This window comes from Protomyctophum parallelum (assembly GCF_964188405.1).
Source record: "Protomyctophum parallelum genome assembly, chromosome: 1".
Taxonomy (NCBI): Eukaryota; Metazoa; Chordata; class Actinopteri; order Myctophiformes; family Myctophidae; genus Protomyctophum; species Protomyctophum parallelum.
The window spans coordinates 92,133,432-92,154,895 of record NC_139697.1 but is presented as its reverse complement, the minus strand read 5'-3'; the positions used below and the strand labels follow the sequence as shown (position 1 = coordinate 92,154,895).

At 46.5% G+C, this 21,464-nt stretch overlaps 2 protein-coding genes across 3 annotated transcripts; one reads left to right on the top strand and one right to left on the bottom strand.

Moving 5' to 3' along the window:
- Positions 1-219: 219 nt before the first annotated feature.
- LOC310870377 (E3 ubiquitin-protein ligase TRIM35-like) lies at positions 220-4,312 on the bottom strand. Of its 2 annotated transcripts, none has more exons than XM_083781567.1 (2): positions 4,292-4,312; positions 220-2,672 (listed from the first exon to the last, which is right to left on the bottom strand). In XM_083781567.1, exon 2 carries the CDS (start codon positions 2,476-2,478, stop codon positions 1,036-1,038), a length of 1,443 nt encoding a protein of 480 aa, XP_083637693.1. In that variant the 5' UTR covers positions 2,479-2,672; positions 4,292-4,312; the 3' UTR covers positions 220-1,035. The 2 variants fall into 2 exon arrangements, with proteins under 2 accessions (XP_083637693.1, XP_083637692.1); XM_083781566.1 differs by lacking the exon at positions 4,292-4,312 and adding an exon at positions 3,357-3,482.
- Positions 4,313-4,553: 241 nt separating this feature from the next.
- pom121 (POM121 transmembrane nucleoporin) lies at positions 4,554-21,279 on the top strand. Its single transcript, XM_083781753.1, has 14 exons — positions 4,554-5,193; positions 7,009-7,227; positions 7,999-8,166; positions 8,723-8,803; positions 9,542-9,713; positions 10,911-10,999; positions 11,082-11,161; positions 12,095-12,216; positions 13,641-13,740; positions 14,060-14,455; positions 15,152-15,375; positions 15,645-17,280; positions 18,350-18,460; positions 18,752-21,279. The coding sequence occupies exons 1-14, from the start codon at positions 4,577-4,579 to the stop codon at positions 18,847-18,849; spliced, it is 4,113 nt and encodes a 1,370-aa protein (XP_083637879.1). The 5' UTR covers positions 4,554-4,576; the 3' UTR covers positions 18,850-21,279.
- Positions 21,280-21,464: the final 185 nt, after the last annotated feature.

Genomic DNA, 21,464 nt, shown 5'->3' with positions numbered 1-21,464 from the left:
ATGGCTTCGATTGTCACAGTTTATGTCATTCCATAAGATTGCTCTGCAAGTTAAGCATTGATTTTAAATGTTTTATTTGAATACATGTATACAAATAAATGATCAATACAAATAATACTTGAAGGTGATGGGGACAGCTGGGAGGAGGCCTGGTAGTGTCTAGGACTCGAGTACAGCTAATCATCTGGGGACCCCTCAAAACAATGACCCCAATAAAGACCCCAAGTTTTACTGTGTCCCTCCATGAAAATTAAAAATGTAATTATGGCGAAAGCCACAAAAAAAAAACAACATAAAGAAATACCCCCAGTTTGAGAACCAGTGGTATAGAAGACGTCATTGTGCTCATTTCAAAATTCAAAATCTGAATTCTAAAACAATGCAAACACAGTATGAAGTATAAAAACATCTGTGACACAACGTAATCCCTTCCATCCAAAAGCCCCGTGCTACTTCCATACTGTACATACAAACCCAGGGAGTGAGTGAGGCAGAACAACCTTGAACCTGACAGTCAACGTCCACCAGAGCCACAGTGACCACAAAGCTTTTTTTCCTTTTAAATTATTTCTACCTTTTATTTTTACTTGTTCTCCCCAATTTAGTTGTGATGCCAACTTTAAAATCAAGCTCAAAATCGTAAAACATGCCTAAAAGATTTAGGCATAAGGGGTAAGGTGGCGCGCAAAATAGGGCCCACCATCTATTATTCCCCGTCATGGTGACATAATTACGGTAAATATCACCATGAAAAGAAAATCACCAGACCATCACTGGCCTACTCGGGAGAGATGAAAGTTGGGACCTAATACCCGTTATAACTGTCTGTGTCCCTTTTGTGCACATATATGGAGATCTCTATATATGTCTGACCTTGTCCTTTTTATGCCCATATGGAGATCCCTGTTATCAGCAGTATACATATCGGGCATATGGGGGTGGGGTCGTCTGGTGAAAAACAATCATGAACAATCATTCTAAAATCGACTGGCATTCCCCTTTAAAGACAGATAGGTTGCCTAAAATGTTGACAAACTAAAGTTTAGTCAATTTTACAGTTGACCTGAGTACAATGACCTTCTCTGGCAACATCTTCAGGGGGAGAGCAGAATTGGTGTTGACATACGGAAACAGCGTGTCCGTGAAGGTGTGTGCGAAGGTGTGCACGTGCGTGTTAGTGTCGGGATCCGAGAACGACAGCTTTCCTTTGTCCCAGTCCAGCTGCACCCTGATCCTCCGAGGTTTCTGCTTCACCAATAAAGGACTGACCGACGGCACGGAGGGAGGGGAGTGACTCACAGAGTGTGCCGCCGTGTAGTATTGACCATGATATAACCCTATGCCCCAGGATCGACCCCCTGCGGTTCCCTTCCTCCGATAAGAGTCCGCCAACAACACGCCCAGTTCCCACAGCTCGCCGTCTCCGACCTCGACGTCCCAGCTGTGCGTGCCCGCGTTAAAGCCCTCGGAGCCCAGGACGTGGGAGAAGGGGTCAAACCTCTCTGGGTTGTCGGGAAGGGGCTGGCTGTCTCCGGTCCTCACGCTGGTCAGATCGTCGGACAGCACGAGTTCCGGAGAGGCGGTGTTGGGGTCTAGAATCACGGGCGTGTAGGAGACGATGTCCTTCATCTTGTCCCAGACTCTGAAGGCCAGGTTGCCCAGGTGTTTGGCCACGTCGATCAGCGCTCCCGAGGCCAGCTGTGGGTCCTGCAGCGTGAACTGGACTCTCTCCATGGTGGAAGTGACGTTCTGCATGAACGAGATGTGTTCGGCTCTCAGCTCCTCCTCCACGGCTCGGATTTGGCGTAAAAGGGTCGATATCTCTCCGTCCAGACCCTCGATCTTCTCCTTCATCATCCGACTCTTCTGCTGCTCTTCCTCCCTCAGCGCAGCGATCCTGGTGTCCTCTTCCTCTTGTAGAAACCGATGAAGCCTCTCAAACTGCTCCTTCATCTGTGTCTCCGTGTGCCGAGTCTGGACCTTAATGTGGTCAGCCGTTTGATCGTAGTGTGCCTTAACTTGATTGAAGGCCTCCAGCTTCTCCAGTAAGAGGTTCAGCGACTTCTGGATGCCCACCTTGTGATCCAGCGCGACTTCGTCGATGGGCCTGAAACTGTGGCCGGTGTGTTTTTTAGAATCTCGACACACAACGCACGCCGGCTGTCGACACTGTAGACAGAAGAGCTTGAGTTTCTCGACGTGCAGACAGCAGAGAACCTCAGCCGATGCTCTCCGGTGTCTCTCCTGCACGAAGGCCTCACACAGGTTCTTCAGAGCCAGGTTACAGACTGGATCCATTAAATTGATTTTCTTACAGACCGGGCACTCCTTTACGACCTTCTTTCTCCACCACTCCCGCAGACAGGCGTCACAGAAGCTGTGGCTGCACGACAGGAGAACGGGGGCTTTAAAGATGTCACAGCACACAGGACAAGAAATGTCCTCTTCTGAGAACAGGGACAACTGGGAGGAAGCCATGGTGATGCTTTTAGTCTCAGAGTTAAGGTACAGACACTCTGCTGTCAGTGGCGGTAACACTTGGAGAATCCTTCTTTTGACTTCAGATTTTTACTTTGAATCCTTATCGTGCCTCCAGGAAATACACGGTGTTGTCATTCGTCTACTTGTTGCACTGCAGTCAGTAGCGCGGTAGCACCCATCACGTCATTAAACTGTAACCCATAAAACAATGCATTAAATGTGATAATTTCGTGCACATAACCACGACTGGAAATGAAGGTGGCCATATTAGTCAGTCTCTCAAACCGTAGCCTCAGTACCACTACTACCCAGGCGTTCACGTTCGGCTCAAACCGGGAACGTTGAATCAATGTTTGCCTCTTGACAATTTAACCAATACGGTATTAAAAAGGTAATAAGTCATACATTGTAACCATAGAAATGTACAGATACCCTTCATACACTGTATGTTGGTTTGTTTACTGTTGAGTGCGAAAACAATGTTGTTGTTGCTAATCATCTGGGAGGGTTGGGCCTTGGGGGTCCCAACCAATGGTCACTCACAAGAGTCACAACCCCCACTTTGAGGACCAATGTTAGGCGAGCATGTTTTCGTGAAAAAAAGAACATCATAAACGTCTATGCAACCACTGAAAACAACCTATTATTTTTAAGTCTGGCGACAACCGGCAGAATCTTGTAATGAATGTTGAAAAACCGGGAAATATTCGTGTTTTAGAGATTATCTGTCGAGACTGGGCACCTTATTTTATCGGGACACGCACTCGGGACTCTTGAACTCTTGAACTCGGGACTGAAAATAGTAAATACACTGATTGTAGCTACACCAAAACAAACTTAAACAAAACAGAACAAGCAAAATAAAACAAACATACCTCGTTGGCTGCATACAATTCAGTAAATGTGATACACGATTAAATTGGGCAATGCAATTTGCAATGTTCCCTTTCAAACGTTTTAACTTTATGCAAGCAAGCAGAGCTAAACCTTTGGTGTCAAGTTGTAACAACTAAATGTGTCCCGACTCCCGGGGTACAACATAGGAACCTGTTATGTATATGAGCACACTCAGCACACTTAGTTTAGTTCCATCCTGTGTGAAACACATAAGCGCACCTCCTAAACCCTAAGCCTAAACTTGATAGAAATGCATACATTTTAGACTCAAGAATGATCTGGGTTGATTTTGGGATATTTTGGGATATTTTCTACTACTGTACATTTGCACATACTGGTAGGTTATGTACGCACTACGCATGATTTATTGATTGATCGATCAAATTCGAAATATGTTTGTAGAATGGGTACAGTTCAAACGAAAGTACAGGTCAATACAAACAGTGCTACTGAGGATAAAACCAGAAAAAGCACGACTTACATCAGGGTCCTCCATTTTCAATTTATCAGAATATTTAAAGACATACAAATATACACATTAAGGCATTGAACCCCTACCATGAAATGTTCTATGAGCAGGGCCTGGCTGTAAACAAGTTATTGAGCTTAGTCCAGTTACCCTGGGTAAACATAGTACCTTAAAGGTACTACTTTTCCTTTCCTTACACTTCTATGAAAAAAATGAAATCATCACTGATATAACACACACACACGCGCGCGCGCGCACACACACACACACACACACACACACACACACACACACGTGACACACATTATTATTAATAATAATAATAATATATAAATATATAATACTAAGGGAACAGGGAATAATAATACGGTAACATCACATTTACAGTTCACGAATACAGCAACAACAGTTGCTATTTGACAGTTTGAAAATGTTGACATTAACCTGGCGTCACCCGGGCTTTTCAATAATAAGTGCATGCTTTCTAAAGTTTCTATTAACGACTGTGTGCTCCGATCCGGTCTAGTGACTAGAGTAGAGCCCGCCTCATTCGCACACACACGCATACACATGCGAGCACAAACGTGAGTTTCCGTATCCGCCCTAGACCGGATCCGCACCATACACAATGAACGGAGTGAACCACAAACACAAACAGCGCCAGAAGAAGAACGACACAGCAGGGCTGCATCATGGGATACGTAAGTCCTCCGGCGGCGCGGTGCCGCCATGTCTCCTAGAGAGAAGCACTTCATATTTCTCATCTCTCTGTCGGTGTCCGTGCTGCTCGTATTCACCCTGCTTCTTTACTGCGTCCCCACGGTTCTCTACGCCACGCTGATCCTCGGAGTTTGCGGCATCGCGTGTTATTATTATTACAAAAACGGACAGTCGCTGCTGTACGCCCGGCTAGGCCCCGTCGATCCGCGGCGTGGACTGAGCGTCGTAGCCGCGCTCCGCCGCTGGTTGACCGGCAGGGCCGCGAACGGAGCCGCAGCACCTCCGGCGGGGAGGACCTCCAGGAGCCACCGCGGCGGCGCTAACAAAGCGGCAGCCCACGTTGTCCGGGACTCGGGCACGTACTCCGGCTTCGGTCTCCCCCCAGAGACCGCCGGTGGACTAGCGGGTGTTTATAGACGCGGAGCAGGGGGAGATTCTGTGTTCAGTCCGCGGGACATCCTCATGGGGTCCTACATCAGCAGACCTGCGGTGGTCCCGCCGGTCGCCACCGGGAGAGGCTCCCACGGTCCTGGGGCCGTTGTTTACCCACGAGATCATCTCCGAGAGAGGCTGAGCCGGCCGAACCACGCGGTCCATACCCCCAACAGGAGACTGTCCTTCTCTGGGTGAGTTGACTCCTTTCAAGTGGCGTCTCTATCTATCAAAGCTGGTAATGGTAAGGTAATGCTTGATGATCATGTAATTGTTGTATGTCATGAACATGATCGAGTAGTGTTTCTCAAACGCTTTCACAGTATACAAATGTAATACAAAATGGAAGAATTTACTTACAGACCTGCAAGGGTCTATTTAGAAAGTCTGACAGTGGTTCACAATCTTGAAATTATTCAGACAACCACTGGTTTATATTACACTATACAGAGGGGTGGATGATTAAAAAAAATAACACACACACACACACACACACACACACACACACACACACACACACACACACACACACACACACACACACACACACACACACACACACACACACACACACACACCTGTCTGGAAAGTTGAAAACCCTTAATATTTCATTGTATGATAGTAGCAGATAATCATAAGTGAAATAATGGAAATGAATTAAATCCTGCAAGCCAACTGGGTGGTGGGGTCAGGTCACAGGTGCATTGATTTATTATTTACATAGCCTATTACTATGTATTGGTGTGTTGATGACTGATGACTATTTTAACAGGAAGTGCCCCCAGGGTCTGTAGAATGTTTCATCACATTTAAAAACAAAGTCTAACCTAGCCCGCCATATTTCAAAAATGCTTTGTGTTTATTATAGACCTCATTATCAGTGGAAGTGCGTTGCTATGTGAACAGCGTGGGTTCAACAAGGTGATTTCCTGTCAGTCACTGATCCTCACACACACTGCAGCAGGAAATAAACCTGGACCCATTTAAGATGTTCTGAAACGTCATCAGTACCGGATCAGTTTTTCACCACATTATGACAGGTGGTGGTGGTTGGTTTAATACGAATAATTGTACAGTTAATAAGTAATTAATAACACAACTAATCCTTCTACAGCTAAATAAGTCCTGGGGCACCTGATCATAGACCTCATCACCATAAGTCGATAATCAAGAAATTGAACCTATGTTTGTCACTTCACTTGTGCTGCTATATACTGTAACTATTCATCATATAGTGATGTATTAAGTGTTAATGGACATGTTTTATACAGTTAAAGCATTTGTAATCATGGAAAAACCCTTACTTTGTTACTTGGTCACGCACCCAATTATGTACATTTTATTAATCTTGGCTTGTTCTGTTGTTTTACCTTTTACTCTTTCTTTTTTGTTTGTACAAGATCTCTGGAGCTGGTAGATGTAGGTTATTATTTTAAGCATCTGAATACTGCTCAAACTATCAATGTGTTCGGAAGCATTTTCCATCAAATTGTAATAATGGTCTCGATATTTCACAATTTTGTATAAAAGCAAAGTTTAAAGCCTCAGTCTGTGACCTCATCACCGGGTTGTCAGCAATGACTCGGCATGTAGAACAGCAGGAACAATATTACTAGTTAATTGTTTTGGAATCCGCGCTAGTGTGGCGGGATTCTCCTTTTCTGTTTCACAAATCACACAATGGGACTTGTTCACGCAAACGCTTTCAGTTGTGAGATGGTTGGTAGCCATTGGACAGATCATCTATTATTTGATGATTTTTGATTGATAGGGGCAGCTATATAATAAGATTCATCTGGTAACAGTTCCAACAGAGATATCCAGACTCCAGACTTTCTCGAGCAACATTTGTAACTTCTCCGGGGGGATCCCGAGGCCTTCCCAGGCCAGTTTGGAGATATAATCCCCCCCCCCCATGTGGTCGGCACTTGTTCCGCCATGTCAAAATAAAATAGAATAAATGTAATTAAAACTACATTTTGTGTTTTTAATCCATGTGTTCACCACAGGGAGCAGGTTGGCACGGCCAGCAGGTTCACCATCACGCCGCAGCGCCACTACCCCCTGCAGCAGACGGGCACCTCCTCGGTGGGGCTGCTGCCTCCGGCCCAGTGGGACAACTTCCGGAAGAAGAGCATCCTGAGCCCCCGTAACTCCTCCTCCGTGCACGCCAGTCCGGTCACGGTGAAGATAGCCAGGCCAGACCACAGCACCTACAGATCCCCATTGTAAATTCAATGTTATTTAATTAACCCATTCTGACCTGAGATCAGATTCAAAAAATGTCTATTACATCCTGACAGTTTCATTATTAACCCATTCTGACCTGAGATCAGATTCTAAAAGTGTCTTCGATTTTTCAGAAATAGCAGACCTACAAGCTCGTAGCGCGCCACTCGGTGGCGCGCTATGAGCTTGTAGATCTGCTATTTTTCAATAGCTAAATTATAACATAATGCTAACACAAAAAGGGGTTCCCACCTAAAATGGGTTAATTTTCTCCACAAGGTATTCAAAACTATTCATGATCCTACATGGATTGCGGTTGTAACTCGCCACATTTGGATTCCATAGAAGCCAAGCGTGTCTTCTATGAAAACATGTCGCGCACCGAAAATAGCAGGTCGACAAGCTCGCAACACGTCGCACCTGCGACGCGTTGTGAGCTTATAGATCGGCTATTGAAGATGAAAGAATATTTGAAGTGATCAAACTAGCAATAGAATACATGTTTAGTGAAGCATCTACCATAAACATGAATGGTCTCAGAAATGTCAATGGTTATAATGCCTCAAATCTGTGATTTCTTCAACTGGTTGGCTGTACGTGGAACAGCAGCAACATAGGTTTAGAACAATAATACCGTAACATCATCATCGGTAGATTTTATTTAGCTTTATTCCATGCATCATTGCAGTCAGTGCCATGTAGCTACAAGCCTTTGTGTCGTTTGAAATGGTGGTTTGAGTTGTTGTTGATGATGTGGGTCGTTCCTTTAGCTTGGAGCACGTGGCCTCCCCCGGAGGTCTGTGTTCCCCGGGCCCGACGCCCCCCGCGGACCCCTGCTCCAGGGAGACGGTCCTCAAGGTGCTCAAAGAGAGCCGCAAGAGGGAGGTGGTTGACGACGAGGACAGGACATTTACAGACGAGCAGAAAAGCAAAAGAAGGTATGTAGGAGGCGCACACACAGATCCCATTTTGTCAATGCACTTTGCACTGACTCCAAGAACTTCTACTGAAATGCACAATCAATGAATTAATCGTCATATCTGTAAAAACAAAAACTGTATTGGTACAAATTGTATCACTAAATTAAATTGATCCTCTATTTTTTTTCCTTCCCAATATAGTCTTTCTATTTTCTAATATTTTGTGAAGAATGAAGGTTGTGGATTCCATCAGTGTTGGAAGAATAAATGACTACATTGAAAGGATTTGAACTAATATGTGCATTAGTAGGCCTAATGGATCAGGGAATAACTGCATATAATCACTCAGAACCCCATTTCTCTGTATAACAGGTGTAAGTTAACTAATGAAACACCTGTACTGTCTGCAACATTAGTATCTATCGAATTGACCATGAGAGGGATATGTCAATTTCGTGCATTCCTAGAAATGGTAATATGGTATAGGCCAGTGGGTGCTGTGCCGTGTGGGCTTCCCTGAGAGTCAAAGTGAAGGATTGAGTGTCTTTAAACCAACTTAATCTCCTTTCCAAAGACGCAACGACAGCGGAGGAAGTGCACATTCTGCCTTTGAGTCCCTTCTTCCCAATGGACTGCAATCTCAGCTCGTACCGAAGTGAGTTTAATGTCTGTTTAAACCATTTAACTAATCACAGATTGGGGGATATAGTGACATAGATATATGACAGTGTTTTTATGTCTGGTAAAAAATCTTTCCAATAAAAGGTCAATTCTGCTTTAACACTATTTGTGAGGCGGGTGGGCGAGAAAAGAAAATATTGATATTTGTTCATAAATATATAAAATATATTTAATTTGGTCCTTAACATTTATGTGCCCTCACACTACTGTACCCATGAGCGCACGTGTTGCTTACCAGCCTGATAGCCCTCCAGCTATGATTGTTAACCCTCCTCGAGGAAGCTATTGAGCCTATTATCACAACATCTGCTTGGCAGCTGTCTTGCTTTTAAGTCTCAGGCTAATTAGGACGTAATCAGGCAGGCCATCTCCAGTTTACTTCCGGTGTCTGCGTGAAGTAGGCTGCCTACCTCCTCTTTTTAGGAGACCGGAAGCAGGTGTCTTATTTACAATGGAAGAGTGAACGTGAACACAGGTTCTGAATCATTCTTTAGCCCCATGGTCACTGAACTGGACACTGGACCAAATCGCCTGCACGCTCTCAACACGTCACGCTGTGACATGTTGTCCGCGTGTAGATTCGGTCATTAGTTATTTTAAGTTTCGAAGCATCAGAAATGTCAAATGTCTCAAATGAAATCGGTTCATCATTACATTTTCAGCCTTGAGATTTTATTTAGCTTGTTTTTTTTTCCATGTCTCCGCCCCTCAGGCCGGGAACCCTTAAGCGAGGCCTGAACGTGGCGGAGGAGGCCGTCATGAAGAGGTCTCGAACGTCCTCCATCAGTTCTCTGGGCGGCGGCGGCCACATCCACATCCACACCACCGGCTCCGTCCGCAACGCCATACAGAGCTCCTACAGCTCCACGCAGGGCTTCAGCCAGGTACGTACAGCAAAGCCAGTGGACTCCCGACTCATGCACTTAACCCATTCTGACCTGAGATCAGATTCATACGAGGTTTTCCACTGGACACACACTGGTCTGATTAACCCATTCTGACCTGAGATCAGATTCCATAAATGTCAGTCGTTCTTCGATTTTTCAAAAATGGCAGACCTACAAGCTCGTATCGCGCCACTCGGTGGCGCGATATGAGCTTGTAGATCTGCTATTTTTCAATAGCTAAAGCATAACATGATGCTAACACCAAAATGGGTGCCCGTTCAGAATGGGTTAAGGAAGCATGGGGTCGGTCCGTTGCTCTCCCCAGGTCGGCAGAGGGAGTGTAGCGCGCCCAGGATCACATTAGACTTATTGACACTGGGTGAAAATGATGGGTTGCAAAAATCATGGGATATAGATTTAGGGAAAACAAAGTAAAGCCAGTGGTTCTCAGACCTTAGTCTGTGCCAAACACCCTCCAAATTGATATGTGTTTGGCTGCGGATGGGGGGAGGGGGAGGCGGGACCCCAGAAGAGAGGATTTGTGTTATTTTCCAAAACATTTGAGATACTTTTTTTATTTTGTGAAATGTTATTTTAGCAGTGCATTTTGCAACCACACTTCATGCTTATCCTACAAGAGAATGCAAAGACATCCATTGCTGATTTGCAAAATTGAGAATTCCATGTTTAACTTAGCTGAACTAAATCCTTTTTGGAGACATGATTTGTATTTATATGGAATGTTTTATCACATCATGGTGAAATCCTTGCCATGGTTAAAGCAGCACTATAATGAATAAAAAGGTAATCCAATGTCCAATTTGGTTGGTACAAGGTGGTATGTTAATACACTATAACTTACACAGTTGGGTTGTTGTTTTTTGTCTCCCTGCTCTTCTATTGAGGCATTTAGATGGTGTCAAAGGTCATGTCTCACCTAAACACAGGATCTGGCACTCATTTTGACCTGATGGTCAAGATTCAATTTACTCCCTAAGCAAGCAGGCTCTATTGGCTCAATTGTGGTCAAATAATAATAAAAAATCAGCTCTTATGCAAGAGAAACATCCGTGGTAGAAGAGGAAAGTCTCACAGTGCAGCTTTAAATCTGTACCACCAACCTAAAACGGTAAAGCTCTGACCAATTTTGACCAAGAATACAAAACTAAACCTAACTCCGTTTTTTGTCTTTAGTGGATGAGAGCCTCGGCACACGCCTCCCCTCTTTCCAGCCCCATGTCGTCTCGCTCTCAGACTCCAGAGAGGGCTTCTGTCAAGCCCAGGTAGGATGTCTGCTTCTCTGTGATGATGAAATGCAGAGTGTCCCCTCTTCGTTATGTCTGACCCAGGCTTTGTTTTATCCAGGGAGGAAGATGCCAAGTCTCCCAGCTCTGCTTCCTCAGTGAAGTCTGACAAGGTGGCCACAGACACTGAACCCACCATATGTGAGTCTTTATAGGCTGTATATTATATAAGTTCATACTGACATATGTACGCAGTAAGAATCGGGTGTGTTAACATAATATAAGACTCAAAGCCTGTTTTACAGTAGTCCGATGTGCTGAAGTTCAATTCTTGTCGGGGTCTTGTCCTCTCGATTAATTGGTTCTGAATGAGGCCACTTATACACGACAGCGGTCTGTAGAGAAAACGACAAAGTCCCATTGCGTTCTCACTTTTTATTCAGCTTTTACACGGAGACGCAACAGTGACTTAACATGTTGTAGTGTGCATGCCAGGTGGCTATGTCTACTTCCTATCACAAAGCTGTTTGTTTACATTCACCAATCTCTCTACATTTGTATTCATACAATGAGCGGGCGAGAGAGTGCTTGCTCATCCTAGTAACTCCAACATCGCTCTGCACCAATATAAGAATCATATTAAGCAATGTGAGCCGACGTGAGCCATGATCATGTCACACGTTTTGTGGATTTGTCGTGTCATTTTGGTGTTAGCATTATGTTATGCTTTAGCTATTGAAAAATAGCAGATCTACAAGCTCATAGCGCGCCACCAAGTGGCGCACTACGAGCTTGTAGGTCTGCTATTTTTGAAAAATGACATAGAAACATAGCTTTTTCAGAAAACTGTCAGACATTTTTAGAATCTGATCTCAGGTCAGAATAACACGTATTGGCCCAGGCCGTAGCGTAACGGTCTGGGCACCGGACTGGTAATCCAGTCGCAGTGTGCCGCGGGTTCGACTCCCGGACCCGACACGGCCTTTACTGCATGTCATCCCCCATCTCTCTCCCGTTTCCTGTCAGCCTACTGTCTGTCCCTTCAAAAATCAATAAAAGGCGTAAGCCGCAAAAAAATATCTAAAAAAAAAAGAAAAGAATAACACGTATTGAAATCCCATGTTGCCATTCCAGCCAAAGTGGCCCCTGTCCCCAAGGTCCCCGTGGCTCTGTCGTCCAGCTCCACCAGCAGCGGAGGGAAACGGAAGCGTAAGATCCAGCTGGTGGCCAGCCACGGTGGGGAGCAGATCTCCCTGGTAAGATGATCTCCATATTCTAACGCGCATGTGTTTTTTCCTCGTAAAATGAATGCCCTACTCAGTGATGTAAATAGGTCCCGGGGTGCAGGGAGGGACTTTTAGATGAGTGTCCCAGGGACATTTTATGAGTCCCACTTCAACAAATTGCAGCATTTAACTCCCATTTCATTTTATATGGTTATAATGTGGTTATATTCATGTAGAAAACAGAAGAAGAAATGATTATTATAACTAAAGCTAGTGTGTGTATTATTTACTGTACATGCTGAGTACAGTCGTTGTTTTATTGCGTTCCTGGGCTATAAACTGGATGCAAAATGCACCCTATTTTAATCTCTGCCTACTACTTGATCATACTACAGCGCCACACAAAAGTAGCGGATCCACGTGCCGGGTTTCAAAGCTAGATCTGCTAAAAAATATATATTTAAAAAGGGGTTTGGACATACAATATGAGGTTTCCACTCCACAGATGATTACTGTACGTAGGGTTTTTTCTACTTTTATTGGATAGTTCATTTCTTTCATTTATTGTAGATGAGGAATATGAAATTGTCAGTCCGAAGTTATTTTCTTTCTTTCTTTCCAATTATTATTGGTCTTTTTTTTTTTGCCAATGGTTTGATTAATTAGTGCCCTACGTTTGACCGGGCGCAGTACTAAGACAATGGCAACCTACCTCAAACCCTAACCTAACCACAAGCACAGAGCAACGCATGTTCGCCAACCTTAATGCATGTTGTTCGCCAACCTTAACACATTGAGTACGCCGACTGCCTTCAAAATATAGGCTATAGAATACCGGAGGTGTCTGATCGCTTTTACTTTGAAAGCCATGAACCGGAAACACTTTCCTAAAAAAGTTGACTTTACAAAGTGACCTCAACATCCCCGATCATCTTAATATATTGTTTTACGCTCCAAAAAGCGTTCATATTTTGCGGGAGAGACGGATGAGGAGCAGAAAATAAGCGCCAGCATATCGCTCTATTCATCACCACGGAGAGCGCCCTGGATTAGGAGCTACGAGTCATTCTTTCCGTCTCGCTAACGTGGGAGTCAATAATAAGCTAATAGTTGCACTGAGCGTTAGCATACGGCAAGCGAAAAGCGAAATGCCAAAAAAATAAATAGGAAAAATTCTGAATATTAATATCTCGCCCCGCATCGCTGGGATGTCGCTAGATGTCCTCAGACGTCCTTAGAACTCTACGTTCGGTATCCTATGACGTTCTCAGGCGTCCTACGTGCTGTAAGTGTTAATGCATGTTCGCCAACCTTAATGCATGTTCGCCAACCTTAATCCTGTCGTTTTCCGCATGTCGGTCCAATGACTGGTCGGAAAAGTGTACCTTTTCTCCACCAGCTGCATTTTCAGCCATGACAATGTTTCAGTTCTGCTGATGGTAATTCCCTTGCAGCCTCCACCCCCAGAGCTGGGATACACCATTACCGTCAAAGACTTGGACCAGGAGAAGAGAGCCGCCCTCAACAAGATCCAGAAAGTCCTGGAAGAAGTCGGTGAGTGTCGAAAACATTAAAAAACACAATGAGGAATCGATTTCTTCGATTCAAAATTTCTTTTCTTTTTTTGTTAATTAAAACATAAAAATTTGTTGTGCATCAAAGTGACAAAACCCAACAGTCTATAAAAATTGACAATCAAACGAAAGAGAAGGATGATCACATTGGCTGAGGCGTAATTACACGATGAACTCAATGTGTTGGCTCATTCTTGTTACAGATCGCACACTGCATACATAAATATTCCTAATAATTATGGCCCGTGTGCTCGGTGTGTTTCAAACCATTAACCCTGTTCACCTGCATCTGCGTGTAGCTCCAGAACCAAAGAAGCCTGATCCTCCCGCGGCAGAGCCTGCTCCTTCCTCTCAGGCTGCAGCCTCCTTCTCCTCCTCCTCTGTGGACTCCGGCCCCACCCTGGCCAGCCTCCTGGCGGCCCCCCTGCCCACCGCCACTTCCTCCTCCTCTGTGGCAGCAGCGGCAGCACCCATCCCTGTCATCAACCTGGACCCCAGCCCAGCCGCCACCGCCATCACCAGCAGCATGAGCACGGCCCCGAGCTTCACGGCCGCCCCGGCTCGCTCCTCCCCGGCCCCTGCCCCAGCGGCAGCGCCTGCCCCTGGCCTCCCCAACTCCCTGCTAGAGATCCTGAAGATGCAGAGCGTCCCTCCAGCCGGTTCCACCACATCCACGTTCAACACCACCACAGCAGGTAGGCTTAGATCAGTCGTTCTCAAAACGTCTTCGTGCTCCAAGGACCCCCACATTGTGGCCCCGGACACCCACCTGAAATTATTTTGTGCCAGAGTCCTCCTGAAGAGTAGATTTGTGTTTTTCAAAAATGAAAAAGAGTTTTCAAAAATAGCACATGTAAAAGCTTGGAACGACAGTTTTCTACCTCTGGTCTGCTTTGAGGCAATATTCCAGAGAAGAAGGGAAGATATAACCTCATGATCAGCTCTGTAGCAGTGGCCATCAAACTGTGTTCTTCTGGATCGGGGATGGTTGCCGTATATTAGAGAAGTCGATGGGTGGCTCTTCCAAGAGAGATTTTGCGCTCATTAGAAGGAGGGTGCCATCCAGCCATTTCTCGAATTTCTTTGAAAGTGTCCATGTCTCGAAGCCATAGAGTAGAATCGTCTCGACGGCCGTCCTAAATATTTTTTACTTTAAACCTCTTACTAAGCTGGGATGACCAGATCTTATGAGATAGAGTTATGGAGCTGCCATCACCATCAACATGGAGTAGGAAACGTCCAACCTTCTGGAGCAGTGCCTTGGGAGCCACGACCATGAGCTCTGTTTTTGAACTGTTTAGTATAGCTTCTATGATATTAGACAAAATGGAAGCAGTTAATGAGCACTCTATCATTACTGTATGGTTGTGTGTGTGTGTTCTTTTTTTTAGGTCCAGTGTTGACAACCACATCGGAGCCCAATGGTTCCGTGCTGAAGCCTGCCTCCACCACGGCTCAGCCACCTCCACCCTACTCCGCCTCCACCCTGTCGGGCCTCAGCCAGGCCTCCTCTGCCTTCAGCCAGGTTCTGGGTGGGGGTCAGGCCACCAAGACCACCATGGCAACCAGCAGCCTGTTTGGACTGAGCACCGCCTCTTCAGCCTCCAGCACATCGGTTAGGCCCGTCACCGTTATTACATGATGGCCTAATGGCGCAAATATTTTAGAAAATCGCAATTAATTAACACAGATTTTGCATAATCGTCATAGAGTGCCAAAGTTCTCACTCATCCCCTGGTTCATGGGGTCATCTTAAAATCGTCTCATATAAGCATTGTGGTCCAAAAATAAACATCCAGTGCCAAAAACACTATTAAATCCTTAATCGCAATTATTTGTATGAAAATTAATCGTTCAACTTAATCTTTTTTGTAATGGTGACAGCCCTTCACGTCGGCTCCCATGGTCCCCGGTAGCGACTCGGCAGCCGGCACCGCTAACCCTCTCCTGGCCTCCGGCTTCAAGCCCATCTTCGGCGCCAACCCAACCACCGCCCCGGCCTCCTCCTCGGCCTCCTCCTCCGACAACAAGCCGGCCGTGCCCACCTTCAAGCCGCTGTTTGGCAGCACCGGCGCGACTGACTTCGGCCAGCCCGCGGCAGCAGCAGCAGCCACTTCGGCCCCGGCGGTCACCTCCGTCAGCGCCACCTCCATGTTCGGCGGGGGGTCGCTGACGACGGCCGCCGCCCCCCCGTCGATGTTCGGCAGTATCGCCACCGGTACCTCCTCCTCTTCCGGTGCCGCCACCGCAGAGTCTGCCGTCAAGCCTCTGTTTGGAAACTGGGGCACTCCCTCCTCCACCACGAGCAGCGCCTCCACGATGGCCTCCTCCGTCACCAGCGGGCCTTTCGGGGTTCAGTTTGGAGCCGCCACCACCGCGGGCCCCCCCGCCCAGACCTCGTCCACTAGCAGCGCCTTTGCGTTCGGCGCCGCTCCCGCCACCACCTCCGCCAGCACCACCCAACCCTCCAGCACCGGCCAGAACCCCTTCGCCTTCGGCCAGGCGGCGACTACTGGCGGGCAGAACCCCGCCACCACCATGTCCTTCGGTGGCTTCGCCATGCCCAACGCCGCCACCACCACGGCGGGTGCCTCTGCGCCCCCCGCCGCTCCGCAGCAGCCCACCTTCAGCTTCGGAAAGCCGCCGTCGTTTGAGGCGGCCACAGCGACCGCGCCGCCACCGGCCTACCCCGGTGCGACCATGACCACGGCGGCGGTGAAACCGTTCAGCTTCGGCAACGGAGCGGCGCCGGCCGCAGCAGCAGCGCCCGCCCCCACCACGGCTCCCTTCGCGTTCGGCTCGGCCGCCGGCCCCACCCCCGCCACGGCCTCCACCTTCGGGCCCCCCGCAACGGCCTCCACCTTCGGGCCCCCCACCACGGCCTCCACCTTCGGGCCCCCCACCACGGCCTCCACCTTCGGGGCCACGGCCTCCACCTTCGGGCCCCCCACCACGGCCTCCACCTTCGGGCCCCCCATCACAGCCTCCACTTTTGGGGCCCCCGCCACGGCCTCCACCTTCGGGCCCCCCACCACGGCCTCCACCTTCGGGGCCACGGCCTCCACCTTCGGGCCCCCCACCACGGCCTCCACCTTCGGGCCCCCCACCACGGCCTCCACCTTCGGGGCCACGGCCTCCACCTTTGGGGCCCCCGCAGCGGCCTCGACCTTCGGGGCCCCCGCCACGGCCTCCACCTTCGGGGCCCCCGCCAAGCCGGCGTTCGGCTCCAGTGGCTTTTCGTTCGGCAGCGCCGCGGCGGCTCCGTCGGCGGCGGTGCCCCCGAGCTTCGGGGCGGCCGCTCAGACTGCGCAGGCGCCGGCCGGCTTTGGTTTTGGTAGCGCCGCCGCGGCGCAACAACAAACCCCCGCCGGCCCCGCTGCTAATCCAGCCTCTGGTTTCAACTTTGGCGGCGCCATGACGGGCGCGCAGTTCCAAACGCCCGTTTCTAACAACGCGCCGCCGCAGATGTCCGTGTCCGGCTTCAACTTTGGAGCTGCTGCTAGCGGTAAGCCAACGTTTGGTGAGTAATGAAGCGTATCAAGTCACTTAGCCCCTCGTGATCTACCAGTGGTTCTCACACATTTTCATGTCGAGGACCCCGAGATTGATGTGTATAATTTTGACCACGGACCCCCATCTGAAGAGGTTTTGCCAGGGACCCCAGAAGAGATTTTATGTTACGATTTTAGCAGATGTACAAGCTTGAGACACAAAGTGACGCACTGTGATCTTTTAGATCTATTTTTGAATAGCAGATTGTGCTGCTATATTAATTCATTGCTTGGTTGGGAACCTACTGGAACCCCTCCAAGGAGGGGGGTCTCACTTTGAGAACCACTGCCCTATACACGCCCAAAACCTTAGTATATTGATAAAATCAATTATTTTCATTGCAAAATGGTATGAAGTCAATGCTGCTGTTTACATTTTGTTATACTTCGATTCTTGAATTTAAAATCGATTTTCCGATGCAATTGTTACACCCCTGGTGGTTAGTGTAGTTGTGTCTGAATTTGACTCATTGCCCCATTCAAATCCTAATGTTTAACCTCACAGGAACTTTTTGTAAGACAAATGCATTATCTTGTCATCAACTATAAACTGTTCTAGTTCAATGCCAGTCTACATTTACAGCCAAAACAGGTCATGTGTTTGGTCCTGAATCGGCACCGGCCCACACTGAATCATGGCAGCTTTGTTTCCATAATAACTAAGCGGACTCAGACAGACTTTTGCAATGTTCATGGATTGAAGTTCTCAGTCAGATTCCATAGAGCATGCCTTCTATGAAAGCATGTTGCATAGTGGAAAAAACTGAAAATAGCTGATCTACAAGCTCTCTGCGATGCATTAAGAGCTTGTAGAGAGGCTATTTTCTGTTATCAGTTTAATATTTCAGCATTTGAAGTTTTCAAACTAGCAACACTTTCATAAGTATCTTCCATAAAATCGTAATATAGTCTCGGATATTTCATATAAAAGCACATTCACCTAGTTTGCAGTGTGTAGAACAGCAGGAGCGTTATTACTAAAACACCATCATTTTGCATAATGTGTATTAAATCTAAATGTTTCCATGTTGCCTTCAGGGACTTCTACTCCCACCTTTGGACAGAGTGCCCCCACAGGTCCCATTCCCTTTGGCAGCCCAGCGACGCCCGTGCAAGGCTTCAACTCTCAACTCGCACCTTCTCCCTTTGGTAAGAGAGAGTCGTAGACCTTGTAGATTGGCTGTTTTTGCACAACGCTGGCGTACAAACTAGTTTTTCTTTATTATGCACCTTATATTGGACTTTGTATTATTTGATTTGCCTGTGCCTTCCTGTTATTGAGCTGTTCTCTGTTCCTTTTCTGTCCATCCATATTCTAACTCTTCCTGTGCCTGCAATGTTTGAGAGCTCTTTTTTCCAAACTTTAATCGTGTGATGATGATGATGATGTGACAATAAAGCTGATTCTGCATGACTTCCTCCCTGGAAAATGTCTCACAGGCGCAGCGACTCCTTCTTTCTCCATCGGCGCCAGTTCCAAGCCCTCCGGTGCCCGGCAGAGGCTGCAGGCCCGCAGACAGCACCCCAGGAAGAAGTAAAAACAAACTGCAGTGGTTGGTTCTCAAACTTTTTTTTATTTCAAGGAACTCCCATAACTCCCGAGAGCAAACTAATGGGGTCCATTCGGTTCCATTAGTTCGCTCTCGGAGTTACAGACCTGAAAGGGTCCATTTGGAACCCCCTCCCCCAAGGAACTCTGGCGATCCCCTGAACCCACTTTGAGAACCACTGCTACAACCCAAGACAGTTTCTGCGTGTGTGGGGGCGACTGGGGACGGACGTGTATTTTGTCGCTACTGTTGCTGCTATGGCTAAATAACGACTAGCATAGCTGCCTGTTCTAATCCCACATCCCACACTTTCCCTGTGTGTGTGTGTGTGCGCGCGTGTGTGTGTGTGTGTGTGTGTGTGTGTGTGTGTGTGTGCGTGTGCGTGTGCGTGTGTGTGTGTGTGTGGTCTTCTCGGCCATGCTCACCCTCGTGTTTGCCGGGAGAAATTTAACCCGCATTCTGTTGCTGCTTGGCTGACTACGTCGATCCAGGAGGGAACAGGATGGCTTAGGGAGGTGGATTTGAAGCGCAAATGTATATTCTACTTGAAAAGAAGCGAGAACGTTTAAAAAGAGAATTAAACGGCATCGATTCTACGCAAACACATAATACAACTTAACCCCCCCCCCCTTACTGTATTTGGTGTTTTTGTCCCAAGTTGAGTCAGACTCATCCTTTTTTTCCCCCTCCTTTTTTAAATGTGACGTGCTAACCAGGTGTGAGTGTAGACTACGTATGTATCAGGTCAAGAGCATATTCTTTAGCAATGCCAAACAATAGGGCTTAATGCACCATTTTATTTTATTTTTCCAATGTGAATTATACTCTAAGCTCTTTAGAACAATTATATTTTAATTGTGTTTTGCGTTGTAAAGAATTGTCTCTTGTCTCCGCGAATGAATGACCACAGCATGTCTGAATACCTAGATCCTTGTGTTTTCTTTTTTTCATTTAGTACATTATTATATGCATTCCCCTTACATTTGAAGTACTTTACCAGACGATGTGTGTTTGCCTAGTGTCCTAAATCGTGGTGATTGCCAATGTGTGAAACCAAAGCCGGTTGTTAAAAAAACAAGACTGCCCTCGTGACATTAGGATAAGCCTAAAGTCAAATGCAAGCCGCATGTTGATGTATACTAGATGAGAACAAGTGGTTCTCAACTGTTTTATTTCATTTTTATTGGGAGCCCCATTTGGCTAAATAGGACACAGTATTGCTTTATTAAAGCTGTTCCAATGCCAGAACATCTTGTTACCCCGCGTTGGGTCCGACACGGTCAAATCCTCAGTGTTAATTTAACTCATGAGTGTACAAATGGAGCTTTTCGGGGAAATGTATTAACGCCTAGCTAGTGTACAAATGGAACCTTTATGTCCATTTGGTTCCATATGTACTCTCCGAGTTAAATGAGTACTGGAAGATTTTTACTGTGAAATCCACAGGTGGAGACTTAACTACTTGACTACCTCTCTTTTCAACACCGATTTCCTTATTCAGTGTAGCTGTGGTGCAGTGCGGCGACAACAACCCCCTTAAAAGTCATTCAGGAGGGGAAAAAAGTACATGTGAATTCCTACTAAGATGAGTTTCATGGTAATTTGGGTGACACCTCTTTTCCTCCGAAATGCTCTTGAGATGTATAATGGCACAGGAACTGTTATGTTGAAGAGCAAACTGCTTTAATGTCATGTAAACCTAGTAATATTCAGTATTGACCCATGACTACTTAAAGGACCACTTCACCACTTTTCAATTTATCTTCATATAATTGGTCCTCACTAATATTCATTATAAAATGCCATCATTTTTTCTACTCCGCGTCTCATAGGAGGGCTGTGGGCAGTTCAGAAACCTGTCCACGAGTGACATCATCGTTAGGCAGAGTTTTTTTTAAACAAGATTTTTTCCCGAAAAATATTGAGATTTTTATTATCTTGTGAACAATGGCTTCCATTATTGCATTACAACTTTTCAGGAATAGAAAGCCTTCCGTTTCATATGGCTTGGATTCCCCATCGATGATATCACTGGTGGACGGGTTTCTGAACTGCCCACACAGCCCTCCCAATGAGACTCAGACTGAGTAGAAAACATTGTGCTATTTTATCATGATTATTGGTGAGGACCAATTATACGAAGATAGGTTGAAAAGTGGTGAAGTGGACCTTTAAATACCTCCCAGATTGTGGTTTATATCTGAACCATTAAGTTAAGATTCCACCTTTCGTTCAGGCCAAAAAGTTCCCCAGCCTATACCGGCAATGTATTTAAAAGCCTTCAGACTACTACTAACTATACTCTGGTAGACACCATGACACCTTCCAGCATTTGAAAATCCAACAGAGGTTATGGTTTTCCTTTTGCATCAAAAGTACAGACTGGAGCCTTTACTGGAAAGATCATATTTCCCCCCCCCCCCCAGCTTTAGATCTTTGATGTAATGTTTCCTTTTTTATTCTGTTTATTATTACTACTGTAGATTTGCCTTATTGGGTCGCACTTGGAGGAAATGAATGTGAATGGCAGCATATTTGCTTGTGTGGGGGCATTGGTCGTAACGTGGGGATCAAGTGCAGTCGAGGATAGGAGTCGATATTAT

Bases quoted from the DNA above. Each gene is read 5' to 3' on its own strand.
- LOC310870377 (XM_083781567.1), bottom strand. From the start codon at position 2,478: ATGGCTTCCTCCCAGTTGTCCCTGTTCTCAGAAGAGGACATTTCTTGT.
- pom121 (XM_083781753.1), top strand. From the start codon at position 4,577: ATGTCTCCTAGAGAGAAGCACTTCATATTTCTCATCTCTCTGTCGGTG. The intron at 8,804-9,541 runs GTGAGTTTAATG...TCCGCCCCTCAG, and splicing joins CAATCTCAGCTCGTACCGAA to GCCGGGAACCCTTAAGCGAG. The intron at 11,000-11,081 runs GTAGGATGTCTG...TGTTTTATCCAG, and splicing joins AGGGCTTCTGTCAAGCCCAG to GGAGGAAGATGCCAAGTCTC.